A 24,961-nucleotide genomic window follows, 5' to 3' on the forward strand; every position below is an offset into this window, starting at 1 on the left:
GAGGTTATTCAGTAAAGGAGGAAAAGAGTAGAAAGAGAAGTATGATGCTGAGTGCTGTTTTAGGCAGATTAATTTGATGGTCATTAGCTAGATGGTCTGGGCAGGGGAAAGATTGCTGGAAACCAGATTAGAAGCTATGATACTACTACAGGCATGAGAAATGAAGGAGTACATATAGACCGTTAAAAGAGGAAAAGGAAAGCAAAAAAAAAAAGTGCAAGAAATAGTACCAAGACCTAGCTTACTGCATTAAATGGGTTAAGGAGTCAGAAAAAAATAGAGAGAAGGGACAGCACAGATTTCTAAATTTCTGGTTCAGATGAACTAGAGACCAATGGCACCAGAAGAAGAAACTGGGAAATCAGGAGGTACAGTTTACTAAAATGGAAACTGAGTTGACTTCTAGATTTTTAAAGGGAGAAGCAGAGCATACATGTGGAAATGTACAGGGCACAGTTTGAATGCATGAGACTGGTTCCAGCCAAAGAGTACTGGATGGAAGTGTAATAGTAGTTAGACTGGAAATCAGGTTTGAATGTATATCTGTATAAATTCATTAAATGACAAAAGGCAGAGAAGTCTAGCTTTATAATTCATAAAGAAATCTTTTATTCAGAGGAGAATATAATAATTTGGATATCTATAGAAATAGATATACTACTTCTATAAAATAAAATAATACTCCAGCTTGAAACCATTCCACTTTAAATACATTACAGCCCCATAACAAATGCTTATATTCTCTATGACCATCTCCAAAAATTCCCAACTTGCTATAGTGGTATTTATTGGTAGGATCAAATATTTAGAATATCATTAGTTATTAACAGACTGACCTATCTTTATTCTTGGCAGGTTATAAATTTACAAAGAAGGTAAAGAATGCCTAGATTTATCACTAGATGTCAAATTTTAAAATTCAAAATTATTATAATCATTATTATCTTCACGCTTCCTGTTGATCAAGGAAAACTCACCAAATTCTCAAAAGTTGGGTGCTAAACAAAATGAGTATGCAACTGAAAATACATCTGTACAGCACCTCTTTATTGGATTATACTGGATGACAAATTAGCTCAGTTAATATCCCACTGAAAATGTTTAAGTGCCATTGCTGTCATTTGCCCAAGACCCGTTCTCTGGAAAGCTTACTCTGAAGAACACAAAAGCATCCAGTTTTCTATATTTTCCAATATTTAATTAATAGTAAAATATTTAGATAGCATTTTGGATATGTTTTATATAAAGCCTTTATACATATGTCTCATTTATCAATTATATAAACAATAATTATATAAAAATAGACTATGTGTAGCTATATAAGAGAATTACCTTCTTATAAGTTCAATGTACTCCATAAGTCTATGTAAATGTCTCTGAAACCAAATATACATCTGCAGGGCTTCATAAATTAAGGATCTATTTTTCCATTCACAAAAGTGCTTCCTCACTTTTCCTTTAAAAAGTTACTCAACAGAACAGCTTTTAATCACTTCATTTTGTTTGAATTAAATCGAATTGTTTTAATACATAATAAATCTTAAACATAAACACTGTACAAGTCAATAAATTAAAAAAAACTATGTTCTGATTTGTCTGTATTTTTTAGCAAAATTTACAATGTTTCTAGAAAAAAATATTTCTGCTCCCTATCTTTAATAGAGTTTTGTGTTGTTTTGAGGGAGAGGGGAGTTAGCAAGAAAGATAAAATAAATGTTGGAAAAATTCTCCATATAAGTTTATCAAAGAATCTTATATTTTCACATATATTTGAATTGACTTTCCCCCAATAATAACAATAATGATAAAAAAAAAAAATCTCATTGAATACAGAGGCAGAAACCTACCAAATAAGCAGTTGGCCTTAAGGGTTATTTTCAAGTTAACATTTGTTTTTCAATAAGGGTTATAACTTAAAAATGCCATCTACTTAAAAGCTTTTAAGAAAGATGATGTTAGCCAATAAAACAATGTTTCCATCAATGAACACTACTCAGAAAATTAGAAAAATATGTTTCATTTTTAAGCTAAATGGATTCAAAATGGAAGGAAATTTTCTACAGAGGCACACATGATATTTATTGCAAAGAACCCACATGTACTTGACATAAATACTTATTTGCTTTATAGGACATTTTAGGTTTAATTTTTAAAGGATTCTATTTAAAATATTTAAATGTTAATCAATAATTCAGTCTCCTGCATTTAATCATTTCTCTATTTCACAGTGGCAAAATGAGACTGTAGAATTTTTAGTTAGCTTTGACAGTTGGAACTATATGGAAACAAACAACAAAAAGGCAACTTCACAAAGTCAGCATTTAATGTCATGTCTTTATTCACATTATTCTCCTTTCTGCTAAATCTTCAAGTTCATACGAAAGCTTCAGAACAATTTATTAGAACAAGTTAAGTTCTTATCAAATTTAAGTCAAAGTTCTTATCCTTTGTGTCTTTAGGAATAGAAGAAAAACTTTTTTGCTATAAAGTTACTAAAGAAACATGATAAAAAAAAAAGCAACCTATATGAATGAGTTTCTTGACTCCTACTCAACTGTCAGTTCTACAATCTCAACATACACAACTATCTATGAGCCCCAGGCATAGATTTCAATAAATATAGCTAATAGTCTCTAAAATCACTCTAAGTATATAATCAGGCAACAAACTATAATTATTGTTTACATTATATGTAGTAACACATATGTGCTTATAACCTCTACTTTTTCACATACTACATGTGCAAGGATATCACAGAACTCAACAAATACCAGCTCAACTTCCCTCTAGCTTCTCTAATAGAAAAGGACAATGGTCTAATCTATCAAAGGCAAGAAAACAGCATCCTCCATACTGTCATAGTGTTAAAGTGTGCCCTGCACACACTTGGTTTTATCTCTGTAGCACCAAAGAATACCAAAATCGATATTAAAATGCTAACTCCAAATATTAATAAATGGTTCCTGCAGTTAAATGAAGACTAATAAGCTTGAATATTAGCTTGGGGGAATAGCCTATTCTTTTTTTCTTTTTTATATTTGCTTTTCCCAAACTTCACTCAAGCTGGAAATAATCATAATAATTGGAACCAGCAGAAGGAAATAGCTGATGCTGCTAGGCACAATGAAATAAATCTGCAACTCAAGTAATACTAAATATAAGCTCCACATGAGCATACTAGAACAAAACACCTGAAATAAGACAGTTCCTTGGAGTCAAATTCCCAAGTTTACATTTTACAAGTAGATATATTTTAGCAATACAACATTTATAATGTATGTGGATGCCACTGAGTGTAAACAAATAGCAGATTTATATCTACTCTAGCAGGAAGACTAACAATTTTCTAGGGGAAAGAAAAAAGACAAAAAAAAATATTTGATTTCTGAGGAAAAAATATTCACATACAGTGATAATGTAATAAACTTTCAAGTTCACAATACAATGTTTGTGTATAAAATTCACAAGGCATTAAAACACTGTAGGGAATTTATAAATTCTTTGTCATCTGTAGAATTTGATTCTCCTTGTCTATTAACACAGTTCTGTAGTATTTTTATGGTTTCCAAAGGTGTATGCTATGAAATATTGAAATAGCTGAATAAGAAATTTATAACATTGCTAAGATCCTTATGATTTCAGCATTAAAATTACTAAATATTTTGAAGTATTTGAACTGTAAGGTGGGAAGAAGAAAAAGAGATGAATGCAATTTCTATCAGAAATTTCAAAGCTTTGGAAAGGAAAATGGAACTAGAAAAGTGACACAATGGGGTACTACAACTGTCTGTTTTGTAGTTTGGGGCACCTATCTAGGGGTTTGGCTTTCTTAATCCTCTAGACTCTATCTTATTGTTTTAGCAATATAACAAAGTAGATAAAGAGTATAAGATTTTAAGTCAGGCAACCACTTAGTATGGAGTGATCTTGGAAAAGCCAGGCAACCCTGGGCAAATAATAAAACTCTTCATGCTTCAGTTTCCTTATATTTAACTGGGATGATAAATATCAGTCTCCTCATAGAGTTAAAGTGAGCCTTAAATGAATATAATTAGATGTGAAATGGAACTTTTCATGTTTTCCTGGAATGTAGCTAATGCTTCAAAAATGAGGATAATGGGAAATAAGCAAGATATCAATCATATCCATGGTAAAGACCATCACTACTAATGGCCTAGATGAGGAGACTAAATATTTGAAAAGAGATTACATAAAAAATCCTTTCTTGAAAGGTTCCTTCTCTAGAGGGCTACCTGCTAGGCCAAGGGGACAGTAACAGAAAGAACGTGGAGGTGTAATACAATGGGCAGAAACTGACAGAATTAAAAATGATCAGAGTTAGAGCCGGTTGCCTCTGTCAGGACATGCCGCAGTAGACACAATGGGGTATGCAAAAGGTGTTGAGGAAGCTAGAGTATCTCTGAAGAACATATGTGATCCAAAACAGAGAGCCAGCATCTGATGCCTGACATAACAGAGGAGATACAGAGTCATGTTTAAAAGAACTGGAAAAACAAGACTTCGTTCCTTTATTCTTATTCCTTCTCCTCCCTTGTCTTGTCCTGCAGAGGAGACAGAAATAGGTGTGTATGTATGTGTGGTTGGGGAAATTGGGAGTGGAGGTGGAGCAAACAAAGCTCAGAAAAAAAAGACTACACTAACCTCCCTCATTATTGGTTTCTAAAGTTCCTGGTAGAGAATGAGCTGAAAGCAACAGAAGCAGAAATAAACAAATGGGACTCCACCAAATTAAAAAGCTTTTAAACAGTGAAGCAAAGGAAACCATCCACAAAACAAAAAGGCAACCTTCTGAATGGGAGAAGACATTTGCAAATGATATATAGGATAAGGAATTGAAATCCAAAGCGTATGAAGAATTCACATAACTCAACATTAAAAAAAAATCCAATTAAAAAAAAATGAGCAGAGAACTTGAATGAATATTTCTCCAAAGGAGACATACAGTTGTCTAACAAACACATGAAAAGATGCTCAATATCACTATTCAGGGAAACACAAATTAAAACCACAATGAGATATATCATACCTGTTAAAATGGCTATTCTCAATAAGAGAAAAAAAACAAGAGCTGGTGAGGATGTGAAAGGGAACCCTCATACACAGCTGGTAGAAGTGTAAACTAGTGCAGCCACAATGGAAAATAGTATGGAGAGTTTTCAAAAAATCAGAAACAGAACTTCTATATGACCTAGCAATTCCACTTCCAGGGATTTATCAGAAGAAAACAAAAACAATAATTTGAACAGATATATGCACTATGTTCACTGCAGCATTATTTGCAATAGCTAAGATATGGGAGCAACCTATGTGTCCAATGATAGATGAATGGATGAAGATGTGGGTGTTTATATATGTGTATATGATGTATATTATATATATACACATACGGACAATGAAATATTACTCAACCATAAAAAAAGAATGAAATCTTGCCATTTGAGATAACACAGATGGACCCAGAAGGTTTTATACTAAGTGAAATAAGTCAGACAAAGACAAATGCCATATTATTTCTCTTATGTGGCATTTAAAAAATGAATAAACAAAACAAAACGAAAACAAGCTGAGATACAGAGAACAAATGGGTGGTTGCCAGAGGGGAGGGCATGGGAAATGGGCAAAATAAGTGAAGGGGATTAAGAGGTACATGCTTCCAATTATAAGTCAAGGGGATATAATGTACAGCATAGGGAATATAGTCAATAATATTGTAATAACTTTGTATGGTGACAGATGTTTACAAGACATATTGTGGTGATCACTTTGTAAGGTATATAAACATAGAATCATTACATTGTACTCCTAAAACTAATATAATACTTATGTCAACTATAATAAAAATTAATTAATTACTTAAGAAGGTAAGACATTTAAATTGAATGCAAGGTTAAAGTTTACATTTTGAACAGAGCACATTTTTTTATACCCTAAAATGAAACTATTCTGATACGTGAAAGTAAAAAACAGTTATAAGGTAGAGCAATGAGTCTGTGGTGAGACAAGGGTGAGAGAAAAATACAGTTGACCCTTGAACAACACAGGGATTAGGAATGTCTGCTCCCCGCCTCCCAACTCGAAAATATGAATATAACTTCTGACTCCCCCAAAACATAACTACTAATAGCCTATTGTTGATCAGGGCCTTACCAATAAATAACATAAAAAGTCAATTAACACATATTTTGTATGTTATATGTGTTGTACACTACGTTCTTACAATAAAGTAAGCTAGAGAAAAGAAAACGTTATTAAGAAAATCATAAGGAATAAAAAATACATTTAAAATACTTATTGAAAAAACTCTACATAAAGCAAACCCTCCAAGTTCAAACCCATATTGTTCAAGGGTCAATTGTAATTGTTTCTTATTTGTACACTCTATATCCCACGTATTTAATAAGCTAGTCACATGAGATACTACATGTGACCAGAACATACTAAGGGGTCAGTACAAGTGGTTATTATTACTATTCTTATTATTACTATATGTATATATTTTTATTAAATGTCCCTAAGTAAATTCAGCATTACTTACATTTCAGAACTTAGTTAGACATGAACTTTCAAGTTCAACATTAATAACTTCAGAGCATTCTACATTAATATTTAAACTTAAAAAATAAGAAAATTAATTGATTTAGCTACCAACCAAATATATCAAAATATTTTGTGGATCAAAGAAAAGGCAAATATACATATATATATTCTTAGTACCAAAATGGGTACTGTGTTTTTCTTTGGCTGAATGAGCTCTTATTTCTGATTACTCAGACAATTTAAACATGTTTTTAAAGGGATGGCACATGAATAACATTTTATTACTAATTTACTATGAACTACTTAAACTACCACCTCTACATTTTCCTTAGTTCTCAAAGAGGGCAATTTTCTCTTGCAAACAGCCTGAAACAATTCTTATTCTAAATGAAAACCTCTCTTCTGGAGCAAAAGAGCCAATTTAATTCACCCAATAAAGAAAATCTCTTTTTCTAACTAAACTTCTAAGCTGCCTTTTGATACTAGAGGTCTGTGGCAATGTCATTTGGCCTCAGTCATTAGCAGCTAAACTGTCTTAGATGTTGATGGGTAATTGACTCAGCAACCTGGCTTTTTACAAGGTTCATACTATTTTGAATTAAGTAAGCACAGGTTACTCACTGCTAAACTATTTAAAATATAAATTTGAATTAAACAGAAACAGATTCCTTTACAATAGTTTCAGTGTAAGGATGAAAAGGATATTCAATAAACTATGAAAATTTTGTAATTTAGATTAATTATGAGCAAGAATGCATTTCAAAATAAAATAGGTTATATTTTGGAAAAAATACTTTAGGTGAAATGAGTCTAATAATGATGAAGCAGATAGTGATCACACTGTAAAAAATCTCACATAGCATAATATAGAAAGCTGTAAGTATATTCAAAAAGAAATTATTTTAAATGTTTTAAAATATTTTAGAGGATATAGCTGTAGGCTAGAATGTCTATAATTATAATGTTGCTTAATTATGAAAATAGGTTGTTAATGTCTATGTTGGTTAATTTATGTGCCAACTTGACTGGGGTATGGAGTGCCCAGACATTTGGTCAAACATTCTGGCTATATCTGTGAAGGTGTTTTTGGATGAGATGAACATTTAAACTAATAGACTGTAAAACAGACTGCTTTCCCTAATGTGAGTCTCATCCAATCAGTTGAAGGCCTGAACAGAGCGAAAATGCTGACCCTCACCCAAAAGAGGGAGAATCCTTCCTGCCTGACTGCCTTTGAACTGGAATATCAATTTTTTCTCGCCTTTGGATTTAAATTGAATATTGGCTCTTCTTGGGCTTCAGGACTGCTAGCCTTTGGACTGAAACTACACAATCTTCTCTATTGGGTCTCCAGTTTGTCAACAGTTTAGGACTTGTCAGCCTCTATAATCATGTGAGCCAACTCTTTATAATAAATCTCCCTCTTCCCTCCCTCTTCCTCTCCTTCTCCACTTATAGATATATTCTGTTTCTCTGGAGAACCTTGACTAACACAATGTATTTCAAATAAATCAAGTGTTATAGGGAAAGAGGACATTTATCATTCATTCAGTAAACAAATGTTTTCTAAACATTCTACATATTTTCAGGCATTATTTCAGGTATTAGGGAAATGTAAAAAATTAGTCTATGGCCATGCCACCCTGAACAAGCCTGATTCTATCTGATCTCAGAAGCTAAGCAGGGTCAGGCCTGGTTAGTACTTGGATGGGAGACCACCAAGTACTAAGGAATACCAGGTGTTATAGGTGTAAAAAAATAAAAAAATAAAATAAATAAGGGATTGTAAGCTGACAAGGTCCTTGCAATCTGTACAGTCACCAGAAAAAAATAAAAATTAGATGTTCTCCCTACCCTTGATGAGTTCTAGATTTAGTGCAAGTGACATATCTGATAACTTTGTTGGCAAACCATTGATATAGCAAATAAAAATGATTAAATGTCTTGTTGTTATATTAAGAATCAGGTGAATCTGGAATCTAATTCTGGATAAAACAAGTGGACTTTAGATACTGGAATGTATATGCTATTCTTTTAATTTCTAACAAAATTATGTAACACATACGGTTCAAAATACTTTAAACTTCATTTCTGGAACTTTGTACTAGAGAAGCTACCTACAAGAAAGAATATAAAATCCTGAGTGTTCATATCACGACCATTGCAATACAGAAACATTTGAATAATTTTACACACTGGAGGAAGGTAATTCATTACAAACCTAATTTGAATGAAGAATTTCTAGTAGAACTTAGAGAAGAGTTTGCATTTTCAGGGTTTAGTCCAAATACAGCCTAGAGTATCAGAGCAATGGTCCAAGAATTTGGTATCAAAATGGTACCTCACAGAATCAAAAAAAAAAAGTGAAGTATTATTTAGCTTCTGTGACCTTTTAATTAGGACAAAAGAAAAACACAGCAGACAAATGCAGCACTGCTGAAGACAGAATTCTCACTATCATTTTTATTTAACTTGTTAATAAAACAGAAATATTCTCTTCAGTGCTTAACAGTGATATATTAACATAACAAATCCATACATGATAAATATGTCCTATATAATTCACATTAAAAGGGGCACAATTTAAGAAGATAAGTAAGTACATAATTAAGGATGTATGTATCCCCACTGTAAATCAGAAGTACTAAGTAAAGAGAAATATATGTGCAGGCCTATTAAATATAGGCATTCTTCAGATTCCCATTATTGGCCTCTTCCATTCTCTGTGCTTTCCTAAGGGGACCATAGTTTCTTGAAAGGCTACAGCCACCACTGTTAAAATATCACTCAGCTCTCCAATCTGCAGCTCCAATAATTCTGTGAGCTCTAAGTATATGTGACCAACAACTTTTAAACATCAGAATCATGCCATTTTCCAAGTACCTCAAACATATTATATTCCCGGGCACTCATTTTTCTCCATTCACTCTGTTCTTTAAGTAATATCAATTAGAGCAAAATGAAATAAGAAAATCTGATAAAGATAAAATAAAGACCAGTAAAAGGATGGAGAAAGATATTGCATGAACTTGAAACGAAAAAAAAAAAAAAAAAAACTAAAATAGCAATACTTATACCATACAAAATACTTTAAAACAAAGTTTATAATGAGAGAAAAAGAAGGACCCAGTAATCCCACTTCTGGGTATTTATCAGAAAAAAACCCAAGACATTACTTCAAAGGAATATGTGCATCCATATGTTCACTATAGCATTATTTACAATAGCCAAGATATGGAGCCAACCTGAGTATCCATCAAGATGAATGGATAAAGAAGAGGTGGTACATATATACAATGAAATATTACTCAGCTGTAAAAAAGAATGAAATCTTGCCTTCTGCAACAACATGGATGGGCATAGAGGGTATTGTGCTAAATGGAGTTAAGTCAGAGAAAGACAAATGCCGTATCATTTCACTTACATGTAGAATCTAAGGAACAAAATAAACAAAATAGAAACAAACTCATAGATACGGAGAACCTTTTAATGGTTGCCAATGAGAGCAGTTGAGGGGGTATATGAAAAAGGGGAAGGGACTAAGAAATACAAATTGGTAGTTACAAAATAGTCATTGGGATATAAAGTATAACATAAAGAATATAGTCAATAATTTATAATAACTATGTACAGTGTCAAATGGGTACTAGATTTATGAGTGATCACTTCATAAGTTATATAAATGTCTAATCACCATGTTGTACATCTAAAACTAATATAATATTGTATGTCAACTGTAATTGAAAAATTAAAAATATATAAAAATAAAATAAAACAAAATATAGACCATTTTATAATTAAATTCTGTTTACTTACTATATCTCTAACTCTAATGCCTAACCTAAATTGTTTTAAGTAAAAATCAGTGATAAATATCTCCTAATATAATCATATTACTTACTCACTAAGAGCCAAAATATAATGAAAGTAGTGTGCTGTTTCTTCTGCAGTTGTCAAAGGCAGCAATTTTCAATTTTTAGAATAGTCTAAAGCCATTTCCCTGTAGATTGAATTTTAATCTCTATTTAATGGCATCTTCATCTACTCCATACACCCACCCCCAAGTAAGAAACCTCAGCGTTATCTTTCACTCCTGTGTCACCTTCACCACTACCTCCCATTCAATTAAATATAAATTTGTATTTAACCTGTCTATGAGATATCTCTCAAGTTTATGTCCCTCCATTCCCACTACTGATACAAGACTTTTAGGACTTCCTCTCAGTATCTTCTCAACTAAAACATACCTCAAACCGAATTTCCTCTCTGCCCTCCCCACAAAACAAACAAACAAACAAAAAATCCCAACCATTTTGATTAATCTTCTTCCTTATTCAAAGACCTTTTGTGGTTTTACTCACCATCTAGAGAATAATATCTAAACCCTTTAGGTCTACATTTAAGGCTTTTAAGGCTTTCATTTAATCCTTGATAATCCCTGATGTGATTCCAAGTTTCTTTTTTGGAAAAATCTTTAGTTGCCACTGGGAATACTGAGGTACACCCTTCTCTGGCTTCACTGACCTGTATTTAGGTCTCTGCACAAGAGGGTCATTCTCTCCTCTCCCACCTTTGGTAATGCTCTTCTCTCTGCTTTCCAGTCCACCCCTCCTGAACTCCTTCTCAAGTTTTAGAGCCAATTTCAAAGAGCCTTTACCCTATAAAGCAATCCTCTACTTACCCTCCCACGATTTTCCATCCCTAAATAAAAAATTTCTAATTAAAATGCAGTAAAAGTTTTAAGAAACATTTCCACATATTTTTGGGGTTTTTTTGACTCAACCACCCTGTAACATACGAGGCAATTGATGCTCAGAGAAAGTTAATCCTTCCAAGGGGAAGTGAAAGCAATGAAATCGAGACTGGAATCTACGTTCTTTTACTCCAGGAACCACATGATTCTATACTCCTCTGTTTCTTCCCTTCCCTCCTATGTATTTAAAAGCAGTATGTTTTTTTTTCAGTCCCATTCCATTAAAACTCATTATTTTAAGGTTCATTTTGTACATGATCACCTCTCTTACTCTGTATTCTTGGAGAAGAGGGTTTGATCTTTATTATTAATTTAATACCAAAACCTAGCTTTAGCATGATGCTAAACAAATATATAATGAATAATTATTTAATTAATCATCCAAAGGCTCTTAACTTGCTAGATTTTTTTTATATTGAAAGAATAAAGTATATTTATGTGACAAAAACAGAAATTCAAGTTCAAGCTTCTATCATAATACACACACACACACACACACACACACACACACACACACCTATTCCCTCTTAACAACACATATCCTTAGAGTGACCGTCCATTACCCTTTACTACTAAGTAAGCTTTCTGAAGAAGTAGGATGCAGATGCTATTTCTATTTTCTCACTTCCTAGTCACTCTTCAATTCTGTGACATTGGGCTTTTCTGCACTGTCCACTCCAATAAAATGGCACCAAAGAAGCCTTTCGTTTTTGCCAGATTCAATGGAAACATTATAGATGACATCTTTCTAACCATTTCTACTGTGTTTTGAAGTGTTGACCATTCATTAATATGAAAACTGTTCTGATAATAGTCTTAGTTTCCTTCCTGGGTTCCCTTGACTTCTCCTCAAATATAGATACCACAGTATTTTTTTTTGTTCCGTTTGCTTTTACAGTCTCTCATTAGATAATCTCATATTCCCTAATCTGCACATTCAGCCCCAACCACTCTTGTGAATTTAACTGTCACATTCAGATGCCTATCATTTACATTCTTTCCAGGTACTTCATATTAAATACACTCTATTCCTTACTTCTCTTTTCCCATCTAATCATGTGTACTGATAATCTTCATATTTCTTGACTTAGTCTCCTCTTTTCCATTGCTACTATCATTGTTATAGTACAAGACTGCAAATCTTCTCCTCTGGATAATTCTGTAGCCTCCTAATTGGCCTCTTTGCCTGTATCTTTATGCTCTCTTACTTACATCTCTTCACTGTCTACACGTGTTCCATGAAATGTTGACTCCATTTCCCCTCACTGAGAAAACTATGGACAAATATGACCTTGTCAGTTCTCTTCTCAAAACCTTTCAAACACAGAGAAGCAAGCTAACATAGTGATTAAGAGAACTGCATAGATTTGACTCCTGGCTCTGAAATTATTATGTGTCTTGCGCAAGTTTCATAATTTCCCTGGGCTCTAGTTTTCCTATCTGCAAAGTGGGATTAATGATAGTACCTACCTTGTAGAATAATATGGGGGTTAAATAACATTTATCTGAAGTGTTTAGAACACTGCTTGACATATAGTAAGCAGCACACGAATGTTTGATAATATTAGTAATGATAATGATAATAATATTCAGTGGCTCACCCTTCAGTCCTATAAAATGGCTTGGTCCACATCTAATCCCCCAGAATCATTTATTACTACTGTTTATATTAAACTCTAGACTTTAGTACTTGGAAACTCTTTATCATACTCCTCAGTATCAATGCCTCCACCTCCTTGCTTTCTCTCTAAAGCACGGGTCCCTAACACCCCAGTACTAGTCCATAGCCTGTTAGAAGCTGGGCTGCACAGCAGGAGATAAGTGGTGGTCCAGCGAGAGAAGCTTCCCCTGTATTTGCACCTCCTCCCCTAGGCTAGCATCACTGCTTCAGCTCCACCTCAGATCATCAGGCATTAGATTCTCATAGGAGCACTGGTCCCTGGCGCCAAGAAGGTTGGGAACCACAGCTCTAGAGAAGTTCTCCTACCTTCCTTGCTTGATCTCTACTCAAATATTCTCTTCTCTGTGAAAATGTTGCTTGAAACAGGAGAGATCAGCCACCCTTCGCGTAGGCACAGGTCTTTAGAAACATTTATTGCATTAAAAATTATTGTTTACAGTAATTACTAAACCAATAGTATATTAATATATAGTATATATAATAATTATAATAATAGCAAATATTACATATATTTTTTATATATTATATATACATTTTATACACACACACATGTACTATTGAGCCTATACTATACTCTAGGCCCTGGGCTAAGCACGTTGTAGATAATGTAAGATTTATTCCACATAACATCTTTATGAAATATTTTCTGTAAATATTTCTATTTTACAAAGAATGAAACTATGTGTAGAAATGTAAAATAATTTGTTCAATTCACATCTAGTATTGGGCAGAGGTGTGACTGGAATCTACACCTGTTTGTCTCCAAAGCTCCATGCTTTTCACTATCACCCTGAACTGTGAAATTCCTGGGGAGAGATCAAGATTTACATACCTTCCTATGATCCCTACCTAGTGCAGTACCTGAAACATAAGCACAATATATACATACAGAGTTTATGTAACTGCTTAAACTACAATCCATGATGTAGAATACTAAGGACTCTTACTCCATATTTCTTCTCCAAAATGTTTTGTTTTCTTACCTTTTATTCTGATTATGTCATGCAAATTATCCTTAAAATATGAAAGAAATTTCGACTTAATAATTTTTAACTAAGGTCACACAGATATACTACAAATAAAGATGAGCTACTCAGGGGTATAGATGATATCTTAGTGAAGTCTTACTCACCTTTTTATCGCCAGTCTCTAGCTAAGTACCTGTTAGAAAATAGGTTACCAATAAATGTTTGTTGAATAATAAGCAAATGAATTCTAGCCCCAGAAAAATGGAGTTGGAATATTTTTATGTGTCAGTTTATAATTATGTACATTTCTGGATCCATGACACAGACATCTATAAACACTATATAATTCAAAAATATTTCAAGTTGGTTTTGGCATGCATTGTAGGTATATTTTTATAGTGGATTTGCTTTCTTGATTATGCTCTATTTTGTATAATGTAAAAATAAATTTGTGTTCTTACATATTTTACTTTAGAATAGTTAAAATTTTCTGGAATTTAAAACAGAAGTCTAAGCAGAACAATATTGAATGAGGTAATGGAGACATATCTAGAATTTGAGCTTATGTAACAGAGAAATGCATTTTAATTTATTCTCCAAATTACTCTTCTTGAAAACAAAATCTTCACTAATGCTCCCCAAAACAATAAAATGTAAATACCTGTTTTAATACAATTTTATAGTTGTATCAATCAGAAGATTTGTCTGCAAAACAACAGAAAATGCAAACTAAATGGCTTAAACTGTCTTGTATACTATATAACAAGAAGTCCTAAGATAGGGTTAGTTCTTGGTTCATTATTTTAGCAGTTCATCAAGGGACCACTAGCTTTTTATCACTCTGATCTGCCACTCTCCACCTATTAGCTAGCTCTCCTCAAGGTCACAAGATGGTTAAACAGGTATCCTCAGCTTTTCAAAAGTTACCATTACACCACCTCAGTTTTAGGAAAGGCTTACATTAGTACGTTTTCACTAACTGAGAGAAATCCAGAGGGTTTTCACTTTTACAAAAAAAGGCAGAAAGAAAAAATAGAGATCACCATGTGTTTTTGCAGCAGCCATTATAGAGGCAGCACATACCAGAGCATCAGGAGTGACACCACCAAGCTCCTTTCCTAGGAACTACACTCAGCATCTCAGCACTAAGATGCCATAGCTTTTCACTGTGTCTGTGAGCATTTGTGCTTTACCTTGATTTATTTTGTGACTCCACTAGTAAAATGTGTCCTAGGGTATCAGAAAACCCAAAGAAAGCTCGCAAGGGCATTATGCTGAGCATAAAACTGGACGTAATTAAATGTTCCGATTATGGTGAATGAAATAGACCTTGAATTTGGGGTCTGGGAACACTCAAAAATTTTCCATATAAATTAATACTAATTGCTTCTTTGTTTTATACTAGTTTGGCTTACAAAAGATTTCACAGAAACGCTTTACTTTCAGATAGTGGGGAAAACTTATATTATAGGTAGTTGCTTCGGGCATCACCTCCATGTGCAGCAACTTTCACAAACAGAAAAGTGAATAGATCTTTTTGGTATCTTAAGAACTAAAAAATTTCTCAAAAAGTCCCCGAGGAACTTTACATTACTTTTCATTACTTAGAACTAAGTTTTAAGACATTTCCTAAAACAATCACTGGCAAAGACATGGAACTGCTTTGCTCAGTTTAGACTAGTCTAAGTTCATCCCCTTGGGATGAGGCCAACCTGATATGAAATACATGGCATAGCAGCACATTAACATGTGGATACTTGAATCAAAGTGGCATTCTGTGAGGAAAAGGAGAAGAAATGCAGTCCGGGTAGACACAGGGTTTCTAATAACTTTGTGGCTTTCTAAAATCTGTCTAAAAGCATAATTAACTGAAGCAAATCAATTCCTTAGGCAATGCTAAACAGGTCAATTTCTCCAAGGATAAAGGGTGCCATGATTCTCTTTACACTAGACTATGAGGTTTTCCAATTAGTTTTAAAAGGGAACCTCGGAATGAGAATATAAAAGGGCATTTTCTTGATTTCAATAATATGGGTTAGCATATTATTTGAACTATCAAAGGTATCATTAATTTTCATTTTTAGAAAGTTTTATGGTACCTATGCACTTTATAAATTCATATATAGTATTACTCCACAGTAAACTGACATATGGAAAATGGCTTCAAATTTAAAACATTAATATAATTCAAATATTATATTCTCCAATTCATAACAAAACCTCTTAGGTTCCAGGCTAATTAAATTTGATTTTTCTTGATATTTTTAATTTCTCAGTAAGCAACATCAGTACCTGTATTTTAGCTAGACAATTATAAGTTGGACATCATTTACAGTCATGAGCTTCCTAACAATGGGGATATGCTGGGAAATTTGTCATACTTACATAAACCTAGATGGTGTAGCCTCCATAATTGTATGTGCAGTACTTTTATATGACTGGCAGCACAGTTGGTTTGTTTACACCAGCATCACCACAAACATGTAAGTAATATTTTGCACTACAACATTATGACATCTACATCAGTAGATAATAAGAACCTTTCAGTTCCATTATAATTTTCTGTTGATTATGCCCTCTATCATTAACAAAACATGATTATGCGACACATGACTGTAACTTATTTTTATATGATTATTTCTTTAGACTTGCAATCTACTGTATAGTCAAAGCATGTTGGTCCAGTCCTCCTATTTGATTCTGAGACTTCTATACCAAGAAAAGCTTAAACCACTCTGCAAATGTGTTATCAAGTTCAGGAATAAGCATGCCCCTTTTCCTTGCCCCTTACTTTGTTACATTAACATTAAGACATTATCCTAAGTATTATGTAATCTACCAGCCATTTGGCATGCACATTAAAATAACCAAAATCCAAACTACTGAAATCTGACTTCTTATTACCACTTCCTAACAATACATATGAAATATATAAATCAGAGTACTTGATTTTATTAAGGCTTTATGGTCTCCCATTGTCAGAGATAATAAGGGTTAAAAATATCATTCACAGTCAAAAATTAATAGGTGACTATAGAAGCTAGATTTGTCATACATGGAATAATTTAATATAACTCCCTAAAATAAGATCGTATTTTCAAATGCATAAATGCATTTTGGGACTACTGATTTAAACCTTAGTGTGTGAAAATGTGTGTGAGCACCATATGCAGGTATGTATGTGTGTATGCTGAATGAATATTAAGAAATAGAACAAATTTGTTCACAAGAGTGACTCTCACACTGAACAGAAGAGGAAAGCATAGCTACTTCCAAACAAAGAGGAAAAGGAGATCCAGCTACAGATATTTCAGGAGAAATACTAAGAAAGAAGCATCTTGATACCATTCTTGCTCTTCTAGACAAGGACCAACTTCTTTCTGTCTCCTTAGACCCCAGACCTAACACCAACAAAATGGCCACCCACTAAGTATCTAGACTTGCTAGAAAGGTAAGATTACAGTTATTCATGTTTGGGGTGCTTTTGAAAGTAAGCCAAGACCTTTGGAAGTTTTAGTGATCATTAAGCCTAAATGCTTGCTATTTTTTTAAAGAAACTTTGTCTAGTAAAGAATTATTTTAACATCCTCACAGCACAGGTTACAAAGAAAGGTAAATTGGGGTCAGCTATGGACTAATTAGAATGCTTCACAGATGTAACATTGGACATTTCTTATCTTTAAAATTTGTCCCTGCTTGAAATCCAGTTAATCAAATTTTGACAAATTTAGGGTATATTTCTAGATTAATCTGTGTATTTCTACAGCACTTTTTATCCTTGTATTCACATATATTCCAGCTCAGTATGTGCTTTCCTGAGTACATTACAAACTAGTAGGATACGCAACATTGCTCACCTGCAAAATAAAAAATAATTGTTAGAAATATATATAATTGTTTTTTTGCACCCAATATTTTTATTCAGACATTCTCTATGATACATTAAGTGATAATTTAAAGTGAAAACAGCTTTTATGCTACCTGTAATCCTTGGCAGCATAAATTTATTGTAACATTTGCGAAACTCATGTTTTAACAAATTTCTTCAAATACAATGTAATGTGAAAATAGATAAATAAAATATGTGTTTTTTAAATTAAACAAGTTTTCTTTGTCCTACTTCATTTTACAGAGTCATATAATAAAATCCACAGTTATTTATGGAAAAAATCTCTGTTTCAGATGCATGAGTCTCACTAGAGCAGTTAAGAGGTTCAAGAAAATTTTCCCACAAATTATTAGAAAAATCAATATCTTCAACTTATCTTTTACTTCACTCTATTAAGGGTTAATTTTTCTTCTGTCACATATTTGTTTTCAAATATTGTTGGATATATGACTATCATAGGTCTGACAGTGATTTTTTTAAAGGAAAGCAAAATAACTGAAAATGACATAAAACTTGACATTCGTTCATATAACAATTACAAAGAAAAATGTTTTCCAGGGTAGAGCAAGTCATATAATTTTTCAAATATTGAAACAACTTTAATTATTCATTTAAAATATCCACTCATTAGACCACTGGATCTTTGAAAATAGATACACTATATGCATCTGAATTAATATTCAATCAGTTGTCAAAAAGGAAACTTTTTCTGTTTATTTTAGATTATATAAAATGGGTAACGCTATATAGTAAACTTAACATGAATTTTTTAATTTTTAAAAATTAATTCCTTAATTAATCTTTTTTAAAACAATTGATAACATGTCGATAAACACGACAATAGAAGCAATCATTAATTCTTTATGACAATATGGGCATTTACATTTTCAGCAATGCATATCCCTATGCAAGTCTTTTATTATGTAAATTAAGTAATTATAAATCCATTACTAAATTATCTATATTACATTAATTATAATTTAACTTTATTAGAGAAAATATCACACATTTGTCCTTACTGGAGAGAGAGGAGAGGGAGCTGGAAATGAAATGGAATAAATAATTTAAAAAGTCACAATACTAACAAAGCTGTAAGACTCTATTCCATGGAAAGAAATCATGAGAAATAGCAAGATTATAGCTAAGAAAGATTTCAAAAAGTAATATTGGACACTAGAACTTCAAGTAAGAGGTTTCTATTGAATTCTAAAATGGGATTAATTCAACTGGAATGCTAAAATCACTAGGAGGCGGTGGTAGGCATATTGTTGGTCGCTTCATCTTGAAAGTGTTAATATAGAGAATTATTAATATTGAACTACTGACATTCTCACAAATGCAACATAAACTTGACGAATTTTGACATATTTTTCTTTATTGTATATGGTTGATTCTGAAGACTTACGAATTGTTTTGCTATTTCTTTTATTATAGGTACCTGATTTCTAGCTGAGAAGAAAAAGTTCTGCTTTAAAACATACTTGTATCTCACTATAGTCACTTGTAAGAGGAATAAATAAATTTCTAAACTTAAAATTAGTGAATTATAATAGGACTTCTACGCTTATCAAGCCTAGAGTAAATGATTCAATATATTCACCAATTGTTTAGGAGAAAGGATATAGATACAAAGAGAATAAATTACTGGATGAAAATAAACTATTGTTACAGTATAAAATAAATATAAAAAAAGCAGATCTTTCACATAAAGGCAGCATCAGTGGGAGTTATTTTTATAAGGTGAAAATATGTTCCATTCTGTTTAATGGCATTACTCTTTACATCAATGTTTTTTAAAGTAAAGGATTTATTTTACTCTACAGAGAACCTCAAGCATATTGCTTGCTAATTATTCACATTATTAATTAGTCAATCATTTCATATTTTTCAGTTAGACTTCAATTAAGATTAATATCTTGAAAGTTAAAAACATTTCATAATGCCACTAGCTCAAAATAACCAATAAGTTTGGAATAACATGTATTAACATAATGCTTTATAAATAAATAAATAACATTTATTTCCATAATGCTTACTATCTTCCAAACACTATATCATTTAAATACATAACTTATTTAACATTCTCAACATATTATAATTATCTCAGGCTAGATAACTCCTTCTATAGCCAGTACTAAATGGCACACTCAGGATTCAAAACCTAGCCAGTCTACTTGGGAGCTTGTACATTTAACAGCTAATCTATCCCACCTCTAGAGTGAAATTCAGCCTAGGTCTGCTATACATTTGAAAGCCATTGTTAAACTACAAGCAGTCAAGGTTGTCAAACTTTTTACTCATTATGAAAGTGAATGTGAGAGTTTCAACCATCTAAAAAGGAAAGTGAACATAATAAATATTCCAAAAGATTGCCCAGTATAAATGTAAAAAGCAGAGATGGTGGCATTACTGTGCTTTCACCCTGAGATTACTCTCAGTCAGAATAAACACATAAAAAAAGGTCATATTTAGCATTCAAGGTCATACCATTTAAACTATTTACACATTCTAAAAAACTCCAGTAGTATCCCCCATAAACTATGCCCAAAGGTAATTGTTCCATTAACCTTGTTCTAATATAATAAAGATACATTATTCTAAAATAATTAACTGATCAAATTGTTTAAACAATTTTATTATTGATCAAAAAATTTCACATACTTTAAATTTCTATGGAGGAAAGTCAATCTTTATTGCAGAAAATGTTACATAATTTGCTTTTACCCTTCCAAATAAAAAAGAGCATAGAGGTTAAGCTTTATGATTCTAGCCTGAAGTCAGTCAAAAAGAAAACATGACTCAATAAATGTGGATCCACTCTCCTTTGAGGGTGTCTTTTAAAAGAGCAATAGGAGGGAAAGCAATGTACAGCTTCTCAGGAACTGAACTTCAAAGGCCTTACTTAGCCCTTCTTCCACATAGGCAGAATTAAAAAACTTTTTGCCTTTTATTTTCCATTGTGAGATCCTAAACGGGAAAATAAGTCCAAGCTATATAGGTCCCCATGTGGTATTAGATACAGTAGCACCCATAGTCCAAGGAATGTAGGACACAATGGACTATGTAGCTGGCCTCTGTGAACTCTAGTAACAAACTTAAAAAAAAAAAAAAAGAAAAACCTTTAGCATGTCATCACAGATCTCAAAATCAGTCAAGAAACATCCTTCAACTGGGTCTGCCACATTAATGAGATCACAGAACAAAACTGTTGATTTAGAATTAAATATTTTGGTAAGGAAGGTTTACTATTATAAACGAAAAAAACATAGTTCATAAAAATAATTGGATAAGCAATAAATAGTATTTTTATATGACTCATCACTCTGGATTATAAGCAGCTTCAATTAAAAATGGAGTCCTCTGAATTTAATTAAATTGCTTTTAAAAATGGTTTTATAGACATTTAATGTAGAAAAACTGATACATCTATTTTGTCTATCTTAAAATCTAAGTAGTTCATCTTCTTTTAAAAATATGATAATTTAAAATTATGACAATGTAATATTAACCAAACCAGTAAAAAAGATTGAGTAAAGAATGTAATTTTATCTGATGCACTTTTAAATCAACATTATTAGTATAAAAATCTCCTTTTCTTTGCAAAATTTTCCTTAGTTTAATTTTGTATGTAGTTTCCATATAATATTCAATGTTTAAAAGAATATTCAAAAATCAAATTATCTCAATATTTTAAAAAATGCAACTGCTAAACAAACCATGTTTAAGTTTTTTTAGCCATGCTAGTTTATTGGCTACTGAGCCAAAAGTTTCTACATATTTTTTTAGCAAGTGAAATCTGTAGTGAACCCCAAGACACACAGGGACTATATTTAAGGTTCTGAAATTTTCACTTTGCTTATAATGATAAATGAAATAAAATTATCTATTATTTGACAAGAGAAAGGAAGACTTCAACAAGAGAGTAATATATATGAATCATCACATTTAGAAGAATATACAAGAGGAATATATTTTCCACTAAAGCTAAAAAAAAAAAAGCAATTATTTTCTTTTTTGGTCAATAGTGATTCAGGAGGTGAATCAGGCTCTTGTTGGGGCTCTGTGAACATCATCACCAGCATCAATCTTCAATGACCCCGTGAAGCCCGGAACTGAGAGTTAACAGAATGAAAAGAGCAGGCTTTTCCTCTAAAATATCACTTTATATGCATATATTCCATGAGTTCTAAAAGCAATAAACTTTCAAATAAAACATAACACAGAAGTTGAGTGATTAGAGACTGCTTTGGATGGAATTACGGCAGGATTGAAATGACATCTATCTAGTCCAGGTCCCCATCTTACATAGGAATCCATGGCATATGATCATTTTGGCCTCTTCATCAACACCCACAACGATGGAGGTCTCATGAATTCAAAATTTCTAACAGACTTTGGAAAGCTCTATTAGAAAGCTCATCTTCGTGAAGATAAAGATGCTTCATCCTTTAAAAATTTCCATAGATTCATCTTAGTTTTGTGCTGTGGAGTGTCACAGGATAGTCAGAAGTTTTTTTCCTACTTAATAGCTTTTCAGTATTTAATGATAGCTTTCATGCCCTCACTTTCCAAGCCTTTCCACTGAATTAATAAGAGATATCTACAATATCTAATAACCTCCCCTCTTTCTTTTCTAGGCATATTCTTGCTTAGAGTTACAGTTTGCCAAGGCCCATCTCAAAAGGTAGTGCTCAGAATACGACATTAAAATGTATAAAATAGTTCATCATTGTGAACTATAATAGGGCAATCATCTCCCTCATTAGGATACCATCATTAGTCCAATTAACAATACATTAACTTTTGTAGCCACTTTTCACTACAAATACCAAACTCTTTGCCAACAAAACCATGGTCATTAATTGTGTAGTGGAGTTCTTGGACTCAAACCAGAACTTTACATTTATATCTATTGCTATAAGACAGTATCATGACATCAAATAGCTTAATATGAATCCCTATTTGAGCCTCAGATATGTCATCTTGAAAAATACCAAAATACTCTATTTGCCTTCCTAACTCATATCCTTCATTCTGAGCAATGTTGACCTCCAAGTCAATGTTTACATTAGCCTATCTCAAGTCATCAGCTATTAATACTCAAGAATCCCCAAAAGAAAACGTTTACTCGTATGCCAATTCACATTTAAGAAATTTTGCCTAAGACATCTTTTTCATTTGTTTGCTTTTAAAACTGGTTTTATAAAGAACATCTCCCTAAATTCTTCGTGATAGCTTTCATGAAGTAAGATTAAGTGGTTATTCAAAACACAGGCAATGACCTGCTCGATTCCATCTTTGAGGCAGGACAAACAATGTAAACCACCAATAAACCTTTAATTTATAAGAATGTGTACATACACACATACTGCACATGAAATGAGCCTGTGAGCTATCAACATATGCAATCGTGTGTGGAAAACAAAGATACATTACTTTAGTTAAAGTTGTCCTCTTTCCAAGAAACTTTTTTTTCCTCCTTCAGGAACATAATTTTCTTTCGAGTAAATAGAGTTCTGCAAGATCTCAGTTTCCCTAGGTGCCCTTCACAACCTTCAAATGAAGCTCTCATCTAGGTGGCCTGAGCTTTTCCATCCAACTCCTAAGAAACATGACCGACTCCCACTCCTAATCAGAAGCCAGATGTGAGTCCAATCACAGAGAATTTCCACTCAAAGAGGGCAACCCCTGCGTAGAGCAATTCATCCAGGTAACCATTTCTCTCCTCCCGAACTCGCAACACTAAAATCCGCTCCTAGTGCCCCGCCTTCTTCCAGAGCCTGCTCCTGCGGACCAGCTCCGGGTGAGCGCCTGGGTTAGTCAGTGCGCACGTGACGCGTGGTGCCCACATGACCGTGGGCGGGGGAAGGGGGACTGAGGAGTGAAGCAGGGAAAAAGTTAAGGAAGACTGGTCAAAGCGCTCAAAGCAATGGGTCCCTTCCCTTCTCCGTCAACTAGTGCTCAGGGATCCCTAGGGAAGGATTGAGGATCACGGCATCTATGGTCCAGCTCCCCAAACGGGGTGGCGGGGATGGGGGCCGTAGTTCGCTCGCCTCGCCACCTTCTGCTCCTCTCCGCCCTGCTGGTGATGCCGCTGCACCCTCAAGTTCTTCCTTCCCTTTCTCCCTCTTTTTTTTCCCTCCTTCCCTTCCTTCCTTTCATTCTTCCATCCATCCCTACAAGCTCTTCATCTACTGCGGGCGATGCCACTGACGCACATTCATTTTGCCCCGGGAGCTCGTCCGCATCTCTGAGGTCACACAAGGCCGAGCACCTTCCAAATGGGAGGGTATAACTGCGCAAACAAAGTTGCATGCCACAGCCCAACCCGCCCTCCCTTCTGTTTAGCCCCTTGTTCAGATTCTCCGCAAATCTCACTTGCTTTGCTGGTACTCTCGACCTCACCCCACCACCTTGCCACACACCCCCTTCCACAGCGAGACCACCCTTCCACTGCCCCGCGCTTCGAGCGGTCCAGCTTCCTGGCAAAGCCCGGAACAAGCCGCTGCGCTCACCTTGCTTGACACACTTGAGCCGGAGGGGGTCCTTGCAGTGTTTGATCACAGCCAGCACGTCCCTGATGGTTAGCCCCGCCACGGGGGTCTCGTTCACCTCCAGCAGCAGCTCCTCCGACACCAACTTGCTGCCACTCTCATAGGCCACCTTGCCGGGCTTCACCTCCCCCAGGTAGGGGAACTGTCCATTCTCGGCGCCCCCCTTCAGTTCAAAGCCCAGCTGGCCCTCCGGATTCCTGCCAATGACACTCTCATGGACTTTGCTAGTCCAGTGGCTTTTCTTTTTCAAGCTTTTGGACATGGCAATGGGGCGAGTCGCCTCAGCTTCTGAGGGGTTCCTTTGGGGTAGAGGGTTTGGCGGTGAGAGAGTGAGGATGGAGGAGCAAGGGGGCCAAGAGGTGAGAACAGCAGACTTTGCCTTCCTTCCCCTCTGTTCGATGCTTTCCCTCTTCTTTGGATGGAGTGTGGACGAGGAAGGGGGAGGATGAGAGGGACGGCTGGGCAGAGGTAGGAGAGCTTGGGTGAGGCTGTGCTGTCCCTTGAATGACACTCAAAGCTGTGGCCCCGCAGCAAAGGAGAGCTTTGGTGGCGGTGACG

At 34.0% G+C, this 24,961-nt stretch overlaps 1 protein-coding gene across 4 annotated transcripts in view; it reads right to left on the bottom strand.

Moving 5' to 3' along the window:
- MAGI2 (membrane associated guanylate kinase, WW and PDZ domain containing 2) overlaps positions 1 to 24,922 on the bottom strand; it is a 1,221,159-nt gene extending 1,196,237 nt beyond the window's left edge. For 2 of the 4 annotated variants that reach the window (XM_036231070.1, XM_036231071.1), the window contains exon 1: positions 24,365 to 24,809. In XM_036231070.1, coding sequence (XP_036086963.1) covers positions 24,365 to 24,665 — 301 coding nt within the window. In that variant the 5' untranslated portion in view covers positions 24,666 to 24,809. Of the gene's footprint in view, positions 1 to 24,364 lie in introns of all 4 variants that reach the window. The other 2 variants (XM_036231069.1, XM_036231075.1) reach the window with 2 other exon arrangements.
- Between the last annotated feature and the right edge of the window lie 39 nt (positions 24,923 to 24,961).

The sequence above is a fragment of the Rousettus aegyptiacus genome, unplaced genomic scaffold (assembly GCF_014176215.1).
Source record: "Rousettus aegyptiacus isolate mRouAeg1 unplaced genomic scaffold, mRouAeg1.p scaffold_m13_p_13, whole genome shotgun sequence".
NCBI lineage: Eukaryota > Metazoa > Chordata > Mammalia > Chiroptera > Pteropodidae > Rousettus > Rousettus aegyptiacus.